The sequence below is a fragment of the Parus major genome, chromosome 2 (genome assembly GCF_001522545.3).
Source record: "Parus major isolate Abel chromosome 2, Parus_major1.1, whole genome shotgun sequence".
Taxonomy (NCBI): Eukaryota; Metazoa; Chordata; class Aves; order Passeriformes; family Paridae; genus Parus; species Parus major.
The window spans coordinates 127,436,940-127,453,474 of record NC_031769.1 but is presented as its reverse complement, the minus strand read 5'-3'; the positions used below and the strand labels follow the sequence as shown (position 1 = coordinate 127,453,474).

At 36.4% G+C, this 16,535-nt stretch overlaps 2 protein-coding genes across 14 annotated transcripts in view; one reads left to right on the top strand and one right to left on the bottom strand.

The window, feature by feature from the left end:
- RBM12B (RNA binding motif protein 12B) overlaps nucleotides 1-10,011 on the top strand; it is a 23,474-nt gene extending 13,463 nt beyond the window's left edge. For 3 of the 11 annotated variants that reach the window (XR_004496173.1, XR_004496171.1, XR_004496175.1), the window contains one exon: nucleotides 6,365-10,011. The gene's annotated coding sequence lies outside the window, so the exon portion shown is untranslated. Of the gene's footprint in view, nucleotides 1-72; nucleotides 111-793; nucleotides 1,012-1,329; nucleotides 1,528-6,364 lie in introns of those variants that run through there. The other 8 variants (XR_004496179.1, XR_001519550.3, XR_004496170.1 and 5 more) reach the window with 7 other exon arrangements.
- CIBAR1 (CBY1 interacting BAR domain containing 1) overlaps nucleotides 1-16,535 on the bottom strand; it is a 19,987-nt gene extending 3,452 nt beyond the window's left edge. The window contains exons 1-8 of one of the 3 annotated variants that reach the window (XM_015618359.3): nucleotides 16,440-16,535; nucleotides 14,355-14,589; nucleotides 11,842-11,910; nucleotides 7,158-7,259; nucleotides 5,216-5,221; nucleotides 3,520-3,624; nucleotides 2,887-3,000; nucleotides 1,215-1,334 (exon numbers count right to left, since the gene is read on the bottom strand). In XM_015618359.3, the coding sequence (XP_015473845.1) occupies nucleotides 1,215-1,334; nucleotides 2,887-3,000; nucleotides 3,520-3,624; nucleotides 5,216-5,221; nucleotides 7,158-7,259; nucleotides 11,842-11,910; nucleotides 14,355-14,589; nucleotides 16,440-16,471 (783 nt within the window). In that variant the 5' untranslated portion in view covers nucleotides 16,472-16,535. The remainder of the gene's footprint in view (nucleotides 1-1,214; nucleotides 1,335-2,886; nucleotides 3,001-3,519; nucleotides 3,625-5,215; nucleotides 5,222-7,157; nucleotides 7,260-11,841; nucleotides 11,911-14,354; nucleotides 14,590-16,439) is intronic. The other 2 variants (XM_015618360.3, XM_015618361.3) reach the window with 2 other exon arrangements.

The window sequence follows — 16,535 nt, the reverse complement described above, 5'->3', positions numbered from 1 at the left end:
TGTGTCATGATTCCCCTCTGCAGATGCACTGTACAGCCAACTAAGATGACCTTATTTTGAATTGCATTGCAGTTTCCCTCTAGGTCTAGATGACTTCCTGTTTTTTTCAGGTAAGTGAGAGGTTATTGGGAACATTAACACTCAAAGTTATAATTGAGACAGCAGTCTAGGAAATGAAATAGGTTAACTTTAGTTAGTCAAAATAGAGTTCCACTCCACCTCTGGGAGAAATCAGTGTATGTACTCTCAGTTTTTCTCTTGTTTTGTGTTTTTTCTCTCTTATATTTCCTGAAGTAGCTTGAACATGAAATTTGCTTGAATGATAGAGAGGACTGGCAAGTTACTCAATCAAGGTAGTACTACTTCATGCACTGAATCACTAGGCTGTATCTCTTCAGATGACACAATTTCAACAACAGAACAGCTCACCTGTAATAATTGATCTGTTCTGTGTTGAGAGCAAAGAAGGTGTAAAGTGTGTACGAAGTCAAGAAAAATTTTCCTTGCTACAATATCAATGCATGATTCTATTCAAAGAAGAAAAGTAAGATACATACATTTTATATGTGGCTTTGTCTTTACCTGAAACACTGGTAAGAATCATTGCAGTTACAGGATTATAGTTGCAGTAAGTTAAAAATAATTCAGGCATTTTACAATGTTTGCAAGTCTACTGCTGTAAACAAGCGGCAAAGATATTTTTGCAAGGTAGCTGGCCCAAAAAGAGCAGCACTGTCTTCAACTGTTTCACTAATTTTTATCATCCTTTTCTTCACCTGCTGTGAACTTTGAGAGTATAAAAGGAGACATCTGTTGGTCATGGGTTTGCTCTGCTGCTAGAAGGCATCACTAGTCTGGATTAGGACCTGGTGGGCCACGCTCTACAATCTGAATACTAAAAATATGCAAGTTTTTAAAGAATGTCACTACTCTTTCAAACAAGCTCCTAGATCTCTGCAAGATGCCAGTTGATGGAAGACTAAGTATTGCTGGAAATGGCATCTGTGAAAAGTAAGCAACACAGCTTTAAAAGCTGAGGGTTTTTTCTCTCAATGAAAAAGCTGCATTATCAAGAGCTTAATATGATATTTATGTCATTGAAAAGTTTCTTTCTATTTCTGATGGTCCTAAACTGAGTAAAGACAGGGGATCCATGTGCATTATCTTAAGCAGAGCTTTGATACAGTGGTTTAGTATGTAATTTTTTTTCTTACCTGTGCTGTTCTCAGAGAAGATTTCAAGGAGCCAGTTCTTTGCAGGGGGGACTTGGAATTTGCACGAACTATGTCTAAGCGAGACTGACAGTCTGGTGGATAAAGCGAGCTCCGAAAAACCTAAGCAGATGGAGAAATCTGTGACTTAGATGCTAGCAAGCTAAGAATCCAAGACTGAAGCTTGCAGAAATGCAGCACTGGACAATGAAACCTGATCTAGAGATGTGCATCAACTGTAGTATGGGCTGATGACTTTTAGCAGAAACAGTGTCCTTGCTTAACCTAGACACATCAACATACTTATGTGGTCAAGGTAAACATTCTTCAGAGGTTTGGGGGCATTTACACAGGGAAAACTACTGGCTTCCCACCAACTTAGCTGAGTTTCAGGCTAAGCTAGACATATGAACCATAGCAACTCCTTCAGGCTCTCCATTTCTTGCAAAGATGAACTCAGCCCCTTCACAAGCAAATCCCTGCTGCCTGTCACAACTGCCATCAGAAAAATGTTACTTGCAATGTACAGGAGATGTACAACTCAAGAAAAATTTGGGAAACCTCTTAGAATACAGGGGAGACTGTAACATCCATTATATTTTTAAGTTATTTCAATAACCAATACAGCTATTTCTGTAAGACTTTAGGTCAAGGAGATGGTATATTATGGTCAGTATTTTTATGAAAAGTAATTGTCCAATTAACAGGAAATTAAAAATGAGATTAAAAATTTGGTTGTGAAAGCCAAAGTACTGACTTAAAGGAGATTTCTTAATTGGTGCCATGTGACACTATAATTGTGAAACTAAAATAGTACAAAATTGCTATTTAAATCCATGCCATGAACTAAAATTACCAGGTAGTCTCAAACATGACTGTCACTGAAGAAACATGTTTTGTTAAGTCTTGTGCTAACTTGGTTCTGAGCTATGTCATAAAAAAAATAAAATTATGACTGATAGGACTTACAAAAAAGTACTGAAATTGATGCAACTTTTTTGACAAACCTAACATATATACACAACACACATTTCAATGATATTAAGTTTAAAGCCCCAACATTCAGAAGAACTGCAAGAATGAAAAAAGGACTGAAAAGCATATCATGGCAAAGAGAGACTATAATTCAAATAGAAAAGAAAGGGCGACTTGAATCTGGTTACTGCCACAAGGCAAAAGAAACAGTGTAGTAAATAACAAATGTCTCTTAATTCTAGAACAGCCTAATAAAAATGATTAAAAGATGAAAACAAACAAACAAAATTCAGGTTAGAGGGAGATCTTTAATGCAGTACTTAGTCTTTACATCATTTTATCACAGCAGGGTAAGATTTTTTTCTATGTGCATCTTTAGAGCAAGGCTCACTGCAGAAGTGTTCTTGAAAAACTATGTTTAGCTGAGTTTGGAGTGGCAGGTAATTTTATGAGTCTCTTTTCTGAGATTTGTGGGAAAGATTAGATTGCCACTGCAATTTCTCTCTGTTTGTGTTCTTTGAGATTATAAACCTGCATGCTTTTGCTGAAGAAGTGCAAAAAAGACGCTTGGTATACATGAGTTTGTTCTGGGAACCTGAAATATTTGTTGCATTTTTCTGTGTGGGACAGGTCTAGCCCAACTGTGAAAACTGTATTTATATAGGAAGTAAACAGAAAAGCAAATCTCAATCACTCTTACCTCCAAATCTTCATTTTCATCAATATTTTGGATATTCTGGTAGGCAGCAGTAAGTATCTCTAAAGCCTTCCCATGGAACAACATTTCAATGGTTATAAATTCAGAAAATATGTTCTGAAAGCAAATGAAAATAAAAGTATTCTTAATGCAGTAAAGTACATTTTCACTTCAAAAAATTACTGTATTCTGTGTTTGGTATTTATATCATATAAGTAACTGCATAATACTTGGTACTTTTAAGTAGTCAGACCTGAATTTTAGAAATTAAACATAAATGCTGGCTAGGTTATCACTTATGCAGTTATTATTTAATAATAGATTATAAATAAATACTTCAAAAGTAAAGAGAGAATGTTATTAGGAATAACATGTCTTACTGAAAAGTCACTTGATAATCTCCAAAATGTATTCACAAGATGTCAGTCAGAAATTTTGCTATTTTGAAGATACTCTTTTATATCAGGTTGAGGGTAAGTTATCTGTAGATTCTATACATATCTATAATTTACAATTCTGTGAAATATTCATGAATACCATGAGATTTGCATTTCAGTGAATACTGAATGTTGCTAATCTTGCCCCTGACTAACTATAGTAATTTTATTGTGCAAGATGAAATGTGAGCATATATACTTTGATGTCCCTTATCTTCTGTTTCTCAAAATGATCAATGGTTTCCTCTAAATGCCGAGTTGTTCGAGTAGCGTCCAATGTCGCTCTCTGCAGTTCATTTTCAGCCTAGTAAAGTAAAACAAAAGTGAAATTAGTCCTGCATTTGATACAAAGCTACTTGCTGTAATTGCCATGAAAACATTTAAGTCTGAGTTTACAAAACAATACATGTCTGTGTTACAGTATGTAGCTTAAGGAACATATAAAGATGCCTTCTGCACTCTTGTGACCTTGACGTGAAACATGAAAAATGACCAGCTGCAGCCAGTCAGGAAAGTTCCTCTGCCCTGATTAGCCTTCTGTAATAATCATGGTATAGTTTTACTGAGCCATTGACAACACAGTGACTGGGTTTAGGTACTTAACCCAGCACATGCCAGTGCAGGGGGGGAGCAGGAAAGATCACCCCTTGTTTTCTACTGCAGATCAACCTGCTGGGTACAGAAAATCTTTTCCAGTATAGTGTGCTGAACCTCATCTTAGTAAGTTTTTACGTATTATTCAATTGACAATTATAGCAGCAGCTGGAACCAATGTTCCTGCAGGCTAGAGTTACTGTAATTTTTAGATTCAAATGCATTTCAAGTATTTATGTTTTTAATATTTTTGTATTATTAAATTATCTTATAAAAAACATCTTCAACATGGCACTGGGAAGGGGAAACATCAACCAATTCTTAATACATTCTCATTTTCCTGTTTTTTCTTATTTTTCTTATTTTGTTACTACAAAAAGCTATTTTAGATAGCTATTTTAATTAGATATAATTATGAACTTTATAGAAAGTTCGCTACCGTTTAATGAAATATATTCAAACTGTTCTGATTAAATCAAGTCTGAGAACTGTGTACTATTATAAATTAACAATGTACAGTTGTAACAGCTTGCACTTGTAATCTGTAAGATTTGGGTCTGAACTTCTGTTATTTTCCATAAATAACTGGTCAAACATCATACACTATGATACTTACTCAGGCTCAGTCAGTATTATCACAAATCTATTTTGTCGTGGGATTTGAAAGTAGTAAATGGATCAAGTACTGTATTCTATGACCAAATTGTAGGGTTCTTCCCATTTCTACAAAACTGCAACTTAAGAGAGGATTTTTTTCATGTGCAAAATAGACAGCACAAGAACCACCAGTTCTTGTGATCTAGCTTTTAGTGTTCATATGTAGAAACCTAAGGCATAAGGCATGCTCTATTCACTTCTTTGACTAATCTGCTAATCTTACTTTACAGGATTATCAATTTGAAACAATCCCCTTTCAAAAACATAGACAATATTCTGCCATTAAGGGGCAAACAAAATTGATAATGTTCTTTAGTAGTACATTGGGTCAAATGTCCATCTCTCTCTCTTGATTTTGCCCAAACCACAGGAGGGAAGAAAAGACATTTTGTGTATTTTCAATTACTTCAGTCATCACTCTGTAAGTGATGGCAGCTATTATGCATATGCAGCCCTTACACATAATACAGTATGTTATTTCTATGAAAATCAGATATATCTCCACAATACATCTTAGATTGGACATAATTTGTGCACAGATCCTTTCGAGAAGAATTCTGGTTGTTTTAGAGTGAAGTGTCTAAAGTCACAGCCTGCACAGTTTGGACAACAACAGCTTGGTATTTTCTCCTCTGAACACTCACCTGTGACTGGAAATATTAGTAAAGGAAAAAATGGCAATGTGGCAATCAATATTCATGGACATGTTCATATTCACTTCTACTTTTAATATACTGTGAACTATTTACCTTATTTATTTCAAAATGTCTATATATTTAGTTCTGTTATTATGTTGTCTGAAGCTTCTGGTTGTAAGACGTACGGTTTGTTAGAGCTTTGCTAGAATTCAAGTATCCAGGCTAGAACATTTCAGGACAGCTGTTTGTTTTGGACTGAGGGTTTGGTTATTTATTTAAAAAAAAAAAAAAAAAGCAGGCAACCTACAGTTTAGCAGACTTCAGAAAAAATAATCTATTTTGATTTACAGAAGTGTATTTTTAAAAATCTGTTAATGATTTCTTTTCAAAGCTGTGCTAACACCCCATTTGTAAGATGGGAGTGAATAAAGATCTTCTGCTATCTGTGACCAAAGTTGTTTACTACTGAAACATCACAGTTGCTCAAGAATAAGAGAACCCCAGCAGGTGCCCAGCTGATGTGTTCTAATGTGGTAAAGCCTCTCTCAGACCTGAAAGCTGACCAGCACTTCATTTGCTTTTGAGGAGCAAAGTGCTCCTCAAAAGCAAATGAACACATTCCTGCTCCTAATACCTTTTTATGCATTTTGTGTCAATCATTTTAAAATGCAAATAGACAGCATTTGGTGCTTTTGCCATATGCAGAATCCGACTATACTGAGATTTTATAGCTGTTCAGGCAAAGCCTTAAGTACAGAAAACAGGTAAACAAGAACCTAAGTCACAGAAGAGTATTTGGAAAAAGCTTAGAAAAGAAACAAGAAGAAAATAACTAATTGCCACTGACATACCCATGAAATGAAATGGGAATTAACTCACGGGAGAAAAATGGGACCAGTCTCCCTTTGGGGAAAACAGCTTATTGTTATAATTCACTCCCTTAATTCCAACAAGAGAACTTTGCAACACGGCTCAAATTCTAACCCTGTGGCTGACACACATCTGCCTTGATTTCATGAGGAATTCTAATTAGTCATGACTTGTTTTAACTGATTTGATTAATATTAAATGGAAATGATCTGGCAAAGACAAAAATAAAATGTAGTTCTCCTGTGTCCTGTTTAACCAACACAGTCATTTTCACTCTTTCTACAGGCTCATGCCCCAGTCACTAGAAAGATCCTAGAGATTCTGAAACAGAGTTGACAAAATCCAACAACGAATAAGACTGCTTAATTTCCAAGTCCAACACTGAAATATAATAAAAATTAAACAGCACATCATGAACCTAGATCCTGGATCATAATATGTAAGTGTAAAGGGACTGAAGTAGGATTGCCTTCATCCCATTTATTTTGGCATTCCCTAGATTCTGATTGCTTCAAAATTTGAAACTTTGATGAGATTTTAATGGAAATTCCAGTTCAGTTTGATGGAGGCTTAATTTTTCCCACTGAGATACAGAATAATACACTGGGGAGGGTGACTGGTCTTCGGAAAGGAAGAGTAGTCTAGCTGAGTATTCTACTAACAGAATAACAACTTATCCTTTCTTGCAGCTGGAGGAAACTTGTATCTCATCTAGGTACAAGGAAGCACAATTACCAAAATGGCAGGGAGAAAAACAATAAAACAATAAATACACAGAAATAAAAAAGAAATTGTCTGATTTCACTTACTTTCAAAAACTTCCAAATTCCTAGGTGTAACCTATGCCTACCTCTCTTGCATAAATACTTCATAGTCTCTCTTCAATTCAAAAGTAAGTAACTACTTAAGTAGCTTACTCTGTAGCAGCTGTAATTTTTCATGAAGTTTAAGAAAAGATTGAATATTGGAAACAGTCCCTCTAAGCAGCATTATTGTTACTACAATTTCCTAAATGTAACAGTTTAATTCCCAAGAAATCTTAAAAATATTTCTCATAGTGACTAAAAACGCAGGATACAATAACGTGTAGATCTGATGGATTCCTCTGACGTGTCTTTTCCAGTTGAGATAATTGCTTGGCTTCTCGGTTCTTTGCTGTTAAAGTTGCTTTAAGATCATCCTGGAAATAAAATGTTTTAGACATATATGAAATACATCTAGGATAATACAAAATATGCTCTCCTTCATACATGCACTGCCTAGAAAACACAGAAAAAACTTCTGCTTTGAATAAAAACAGACTTCAGTGATGTGTTAATTGATCCTCTGAAAGTGAAGTCAGTAAAGACAGAGAGTTTAGCACCTTGTGCAAACCCCTATAGCACACACTATAATTGAAATGTGGGGAAGAAAAAGATACTCACAGCTTTACATGTAAAGTATAGCAGATGGTCACAAGCTGAGATCCCCAAAGCATTAAGAAGGCAGACTCATTCCTGACTTAGCAATAGAATATATGTGGTAATTAGAAATAAAAAGCAGTATCAAATAAAGTGGCATCATTAAAAAAACCAAAAACCAAAGCAGGCAGCAGTCAGCACCAAGGCAAAGTTATGAAGAAAATATAACTGCTGTCACCTGTCCACTGCTGGCAGTGGAACTGCTGAAGGGGCTGGAGCAGAAGTCTGATGAGTGGCTGAGGAAGCTGGGAGTGTTTAGTGTGTTTAGCCTGGAGGAGGCTCAGGGGAAACCTTATCACTCTACCTGGAAGGTGGCTGTAGCCAGGTGGGGGTTAGTCTCTTCTCCCACGCAACCAGTGACAGGATGAGGACATATAAGTTGCACCAGGGGAGGTTTAGATGAAATATGAGGAAATTTTTTTCCACTGGAGGGATGGTAAGGCCTGGGGAACTGATGGAATGACCATTCCAGAAGTGTTCAAAAAAGGTGCTGAGACATAGTTTAACTAGTGAGCATAGTGATGCTGGGCTAATGGCTGGACTCAATGATCACAGAGGTCTTTTTCGACCTAAACAATTCTGTGCTACAAGGACTATAGGAATTCTATGACTGAAAGGGTTAATATGGCTGCATATTTATATATATACATTTAGTAAAGTGTTTAAATTCATTTGAAATGAAATACATCCAAGTAATGATGCAGCTGGAGAAGATAAAACTTTACTGATCTAGAAAAGGAAGAAACTGTTGATAACCATTTTTGCTCCATGTCCAAAGGAGAAGTAGTATGTACTTCTAGGAAGTAAATAGGAAGAACTATGACCTATGACAATTTAAGAATGTTCATCTACCGGTTTTCTCAAATTTTTGTTCATGTTATAAAACTGTGTTTTGCAAACTGTTAGACATTCATGAACTGTAAAATTATCAGTCAAGTATTTATCACTCCACTTATGCCAGTATGGAAAAGGTCATTAATCTTGATGGTTCTGGTTTAAAGGAGCAGTAGTTTAGAACAAGCAGAAATACAATGTAAGGTCTAACAAAGTCTGAGGCAGAACTAGGCATGCATTTCAAATGACCTTTTACTCTAAAAATATGACTTCCTATTTATTTACTACTCCAGAATGAAGTTAGAGCTATTAGAAACTATCATATTGGGAAGTTGTCAGTGTTCCTTCCTTGGATTTAACAATTTTAATGCTTGTATGTCTCTGTCACACAGAAGGATATGCAACTATCAATGTGTCTTTCAGCAAGTTTTGTGATCCTGTGAGCAGATCACTACTCAGTGACAAGCACAAGATTGCCAGGTTTCACAGTGCTGTGTGTTCAACTTCAATAATGAGGCTGCACAAGAGGTCGGGGTCAAAACATGCAGTTTCTTCCTTGTTTCGGTCCTTACTGTCTGTATGTCCTTGTAAATAACTGTCATTTTGCTTAATTTCTAGGGACACAGAGCTGGCTTCTGATAATAAAATCTACTTCAGCCCATCAAAGCTGATTTTATTGCTGTTCTTTCAGAAGGAAATTTATACCGCCTCTTAGGTCAAAGATTACTGAAGGCCTTTTGCTTTTACGAAAACCATGTGACTACAAGAAAAGCAATAATATATTTTTTAATTTTTTTTTCTAGTTTTAAATTTTAAAGGTAGAGAAAGAGAAAAGAACATATTTATTTTTAAAATAACAAAGTTTTCTATCTAATGGTCACAGTGTTTCATGTTTAGTGCTATTTAATGACTGAGCCCTATTAACAGCACTGATTTTCTAGGCCCATTTACAACAGTCAACCAGATTGAACACTGTAGCTTGAAAGAGTTCTGACTTTCATGCAAAGTGTACTTGAGGATGCAAAGTTCTAGAGTTACCATTATTAAATTCCGTATTTTCCTTCTAGCATGTAGTGACTTTGGAAATACCTACAGGGACTGAACTGTTCCCCCCTCTACCTCTGTCTTCTGTATCAACAGCCACCATGAAACATACTTCTCTTCTAGCCAAAGTGTGACAAAGAATTAGTGCTACAATGGCCATAGTAGTGAAGCTGTGTACAAGTTTTGGATGGGCAAAAGTAGGCCTCAGTTGCATGCATATTTTGTCCAAGAAAAGGGTTCAGAAAAAAAACAATAAAAATATTAAAAAGCTGGGGAAAATACAATTTATGGTGAAAGAATTAAGGTGTACATTACCTAACAGAAAAATATGAAAAATTTGTTTTATTAGCATCTAAATACCTTCATCCATAAAAAAACCCAGAGCATTACAGAGCTCTTTCATCTCAGTGGAGCATATAACAAGAACCAAAGATTAGCTGAAGTCTTTAATTTAAAAGAAAACACTACAAACATCAACTAACCAGCAACAGTCCTACATTCACCTCCAGTGTCTTTAGACCAAGCTTTGACATGTTTTTGGAAAATATACTTGAGTTACACTCAAGGAAAAGTGGAATGGAATAGGCAATGAGATAAAAAGTACAAAGAATATAAAATTATTCATAGTCCCTCTAAGTTTTAACTATGAATTCAAGTCACACATAAGAACTCTGGTCACGCATCTATTTTCAAATTATACAGAAGTACAGCTACAGTTCATCCACCAGACAATGAGCTGGCAGAGCCTCATCACTGTACTGTTACCTGCTTTAGTCACTGAAGTTATTAAAGCAAATCAATCCCTTCTTCTGCACATGGATCACCTTGGTTTTATGATGTCCTGTTTTACATGAAGAAAAGGAACCGGGAAGAGAGTTGCCAAAAAGTAGAAAAGTGATGATTGATATATAGATCAATGAAACAGAAAGAAATCCTCATATCCTATTGTTAACCTGTTTTACAGGACAAGAACATGCTTTTAGCTTCCACTGAAGCTATTCAGCATAGTAAACCAGAACAAGTGAACAAAACAATTTTACTGCACTAGCAAATAAAGGAGAACATTACTCTGATTGACCTGTCTCTCTTTAAAACATTTAGTAGCACAGGACACTGATGTCTTACATCACAGAAAAGCAACAGTTGTTTTTAGATAAAGCACAGAAATACTGCTGTACTTCCTGGAACAGATCCAGTAAGTAAGCAGCAGTGGGAACCCCTTTACAGAAAGCTATAATGACATACTCTGCCTGATTTAACTTAGTCAGCTAATGTAGTTACAGCTAAAGCAGTCCTAGAACTAGCAGCTTGTGCCAGATTTACATGAGTGACAAAATTTCCTTTGTCACTAAATATGTTCCAGTGATTATAGATGATAACTGAAGACCAGGTAGTTGAAGTTTTAACCAAGGTTCACGGTCAATGTGCAGTGGGAAAAAAAATAACCACTTAATAACCTACATCTTTAGTGAACTCTATCTTAGTTCAAAGGTAAACTGGTAAAATAGTTGATCCCATCTACAGTTTAAAAATGCTTTTGTACTCCCCAGTGCAGCTAAAATAAATATTATGCAATGCTTTCTGGCATTCTGAAAGGCAAAGACCACAGGAAATTCAATTCACTGTTGCAAGCAATGATCTGGATTCACTTGCTTCTGTCCTCAGCATTACTGGCTATCAGTGGCAGTGTACCTCAAGGCAGTCTCTTCAATGCTGTGGAAGCCCCAGGCACTGCTGTAATGTTTTATATTCTCCTCAGTAACCCTACATCCACAAACACATGAAACTTATCTTCCACCCTCAACATTTACACCCTGCAATACCCAGTTCTAGATCTCACAAACTGGGTTTCAGAGTGACCATTAGGATACCAAGTTTTAGGCTCTATAGTCTACAGCTCTGCTAAGGACTACTGTGGGTAGTCCTACTCAAATGCCAGATGCATTTCCTTCACAATCGTTTCTCTAACCACCAAGTAAGGTAACTGTGCAGTAAGTTTCAAACACTACTTGGTTCTTCACAATTCGAAAATAGAAAAAAAAAAACAAAACCCCTCAATAATAACAATAGTTATAATAATAGCAGTAGTAGTAGTATCATCACCACCATCATCAAAATCAAACAATAACAAATGACATTATTTATACATAAAAAATCCTGAATTTACACTATCCAGGAAATTTCATACTGATACCTTTTCTGAACATTTGCTTATGCTCAAAGAGCCTGAATATCCTGGTCCTCACATCATAGCTCTTTCCTCCAACATATATACAGCTTCAGTTCAGATGTGTAACTACATAATTAAGTTAAACTGATTATTGAAATATGAAAAATCAGAACCATTTTCCCATAAACAAAAAGTTTTCAACTGAGTGACCAGGACACTGAAATGTCCCTTGTGAGAAAACATGTTTAACCTACCCTTTTAAGTTTTACTATGCTCCCGTAACATTTCAGAGGTTCAACAACCTTGGCTTCCAGCCTGTCAACCTACAGAAAAAATCACAAGATTGGTAAAGTCATCCATGATGTGCAGAAATTGAAACAATTAATTCAATAGTGACTCATTTATTCCAAATTAAATCTGTGTATGCTGAAAAAATATTAGGATAAGAGTTTTAAAAAATTTTGTAAAAACTACAGTCAAGTACATTAACCAAGAAGGAATTTGTTTTCTGAAGAGCTCAAGCTGATTTCTAGTGGAATTCCTTTTTTCTTAATTAGATCAGGATAAATGAAACAGAGAAAATTCTGAATACATTAAACTGAGTACTAAATACATCCAACATTGCATTTTTGAGTTCTGTAGCTTTCTATCTAAAGATCAGTGTATTTGCTCTACACTTACTGATAGGTTACGGACTAAGCAATCTTTTTTATCAAATATATTGTACAAAATGGAAGACTTCTTAAAAATAATGATAACATCAATCACTGGTACTAAGTGCACTAAAAACACCAGTAACAGGGTATGTAAAATGCATAAATGCTCTCACAGATGAATGGTTCTGAATTTTTGTTTCAGTTGTCCTAGTCAGAAAAACAGCTACATATGGTCAGACAGGCAACAGGATAAGACCTGCTTTTCAAATCTGACAAAACTGTCTGAGTGGCCCAGCATAATCTGCCAATGATTTAGGGACCATGGGTGAATCCTGTGGCCCATCGCTGTTACATCCAGATTAGGACAAGGTGCATACCTCTACTGGGAAGGGACAGTTCCCTCTATACTGGTAGTCAGCCAAAATCTATGCCAGCTGAGCCAACATTTCTCCTTGATACCATCTACCAGTGCACTGTCAAAAAATTTCACTTGAACTGCCAATAGAATAGAAAGGAATAGGGCAGTAAGGCTCTAAACAACACATGTTACAGATGTACCAAATAACCTGTCCAACTTACTTACCTAGCACATGTCGTGCTACCTCACACCTCAGTATTTATACATCTAGCACTGCAACTAAAGACCAGAAATTGATAATCCTTATAAGCTAATTTTCCTTTGCCCACTTTGTCAGCACACAGGAAAACTGTTAAGTGGCCTGATGCCAAGAAAAATCAAAGCTGAGATAAAATATTTTGTTTTAAGGAAAAAAGGAGAACTTGATTTAAAGACTAAAAGCTTCTCTTTTCCTTTGCTGCTTCTGCTTTTTTTTTCTTTCACAGGGCAATACTGATTTACAGACAGGCATGGCAGGAAGATGTAGGCCAAATGTCCATTTTTAAAAACACATTTAAAATCAACAAAAGCAAAATTCAAGTTGCTACATATGTACCTCAAAATTACAGGTTCATAGTTTAATGACAGAAAGAGAGAGAACATGCAGTCTGAGTTCACATTCATCTCTGGCCACAATATAAATTTAATAACAGAGGATAATTTGCTATTCCATCAACTGAAGCATAATGACCTATGTGGGGCTCACCTGGAGCCAGATGTATAAGAGCTTATGGAAAAATAAAAATCGCACATACCCTAAGGTTTCTTATTACGTCTTTAAATCCCTCCCTAAATAGATTGTTAAAGATCCACACATATTCCTTGTATTTCAAACTCTCTCTTTCCCATATTGACTAGTTTTAAAAGGTTTTATTTTTCCACTTTGTTATTATGAAGAGAGGATTTGCAATGCTTTCCAAAATAAAAAAGTCCTATCTGAAGACATAAAGAATGCCAACATTTGTAGTATACTCTTTTGAATTATAGTGGGTCTTAGCTGTTCAAAACTATAAATGGGAATTTTCTATGTTCTACTAAAAGAATAGATACATACTCCAAACACTAGTTCGAGTATGTGTGAATGAATTATTTTTTATCTCAGTATTTGGAATTCTGCATCGTAAGTTACAGTTTGCCTGGCACCACACATGAATGTGTAAGTGGCATAAACACCTTTCTTTACACTCTCACTCATCTAGCAGAAATGTGGCTATATAGTCACATATGGTCCAAATCAAGTTTGTACTTTTAACGTTGAACTACAAACTTATGAAATCTACAGTGGTCCCTGACAGTACCTCTTCAGTACTATTTCTGATAATGCTTAGCAAAAGGAAAATGACTGATTTTGCCTCAGACCTACACTGCTGCCAGACAACACAACTCACACAACAGAAAAAGAACACTTTATTAACTATAAATCATAACCTAAAGTCTAAGACCAATAAAAAAAACTTTCTCAAATACTTTAAGTGTTCATAGGGACAGTTTTGATGACTTCAACAGGTCTAACTTTAGGCAGTTTTCCTTGAAGTGATTAGAAGGGTAAATGATGAATGCTTGGCAGCCTACCCTGCTCAGACATTACTATATTTAGACATATTTTCTCCTGTTTCTTTTCCAATTGCAGAATATATGATTTCCCTTTTAATCACAGATAAGTAACTGAAAAGTTCAGATGGCAAACACAACATGTACAGCTTTAATTTTGTACCTCTGCCTGGCGATAATCCTGAAGTCTGGAAAATTCATCTGCAAAGTTTTTCAGTCCAACTTTTAAGTTTGGTGTCTCTGTAGCTGCATATGCATATATTTCATTTACTAGAAGATCTGCTTTGTCTCGTAGTCTGGCAGTTTTACGTACATATCCAGCAAATATTTGGCACAATTCACCAAAATGTTTTTCCACATTTGAAAGAGCATCTTGTATTTGTCTAGTCTGATTGTCCCTGGATACCAAAGAAAAACAAATGAAAAATAAGAAGGGCAGAAATATTTACAACACATACAGAAGGAAAACTATATAATTATATTATTAATAACTTGGATATCTCATTTCAGTGCAAAGCAGAAATTTATTCTGAGAAAGAAAGAAAATGTTGTAACTGATGTAATATGTGCTTATTTATGAATGAAAAACAAACAAACAAAAAAGCAGATTTACACTTAAAGATCCAATAGATGAAAACCTAAATCACAAAAATCTGCTTGGAAGTTTTCCTCCTGCATTTAAGAGAAGCTCACTATTACTAATGGTATTAATTACTGATGGAGCAGTAACACCTGCAGACTCAAACAAGACCTCTGCAAGGCCATCCCTTTCTGCAACAGCCTGCCCTCTAAACAGACAAGGCAATGGCTGGAGAAATTAGGCAGTAGAGGACAAACTGGTACAGATACTAAATGTTCTTTAAATTGCAAACAGTTACCAAACTGCACTACAGAGGATAAAATACCACCGAGAATTACAGAAGAAAAGTGAATGGACACAAGAGGTGAAAACTCTAAAATCACTGAAAGGACATTCATCACACTAATAAATTACTTTCCTTTAAACTACATAAATCTAATGGATTTATTTGATCCAAATCCTGTATGTTTCATTATTAATGATGTAGACAAGTCATTCCAGTAACTCACATATTTGACTTTGTATTTTGCTTTCATATTCCTATATTATTTGATGGTTATGTGAACTCATGCCAGTTGTTGATTTGAGTGAATCAGCTGTAAGACTGATTCGAGTGAATCAGCTGTAAGACTGATTCACTCAAATTCAGCTAACAGTACCTGCCAGATACTGTGTCTAACACAAGGTTATTGATGTTAAGTACTAGAATTCTGTGCAAAAGAATTCACTCTTACCACTACCTTTGCAAAGGACAGAAACAAAAACTTCCTTCATATCCTTAAGCTATCCCAATACTACTGACCAGTAATTAAATACTGACTTTTTATCAGGATACATGATGATTGGAAAAATTCGAAGAAATTTAGTAGTTTGAGACTAAACAACAATGCAATCAATTCAAATGAGGAACACCTTTACTTCAGAAGAAGTATTTCATGCCCAAGTTCTGCCTTGGGCAAAACCCCAGTTGGGTTGCATCATGGCAAGCTGTTTGGAAGACTGTTCAAAAGAGATGCCGTTAAGGTTAGAAAAACCCCAAGGACGTTATTCAGTCCCCCAAGACAAGCTGGAGCACAGAACCACTTGAACAGGGACGGTTTCACCAGGTGAGTAGGCAAGTAAGAATTTCATTAAGTACTCATAAAGCTGTTTTTCAAAATTATAGTACCTAGTAAGACCTTCATTAAAAGGTACATATTTCCTATTTTATTGAAAGATCTTCATGTCAGAAAGTGTTTCCCTCCAGGAGGAAGACGTAATCATATAAGCTTTACAATTCAGATCTTACAGTATGCCTATTCAACTAGTATTTAATTTTGAGATGCGGAACACTACGTTTTCTTACGTGGGGGTATAAAAGTTTTTATTCCCCTCTCATTATCGTGACTGCTTAGACTTGTCCTCAGATTTATTCGCGAGAGGTCCAAATAAATATCAGCTGCACATCTTTACTCCATCTCTGCACAGCACACTAGGCCTGCAAAAGTTTTGCGGCCTTTACCGGAGGAAGGCAGAGGCGGCCCCCATCTCCTAGGGAGGCAGATACGCTAAGAAGGACCTGGCCCGCACGGCTCCCCGGCCCCCGCGCCACCCCCGGGCACGCTGCTCGGAGCGGGGCCTCCTTCCCCGAGCAGCCCGGGGCTCCCCCGGCGCCCCGCGCCCCCGTACCTGGCGTCCGGCCCGCGGCCCAGCAGCATCATGGTGGCGTTGCGGCGGCGGCCGGCGGGAAGCAGGGAAGGAGGGCGGCGCTCCGCGTGCGCTCGG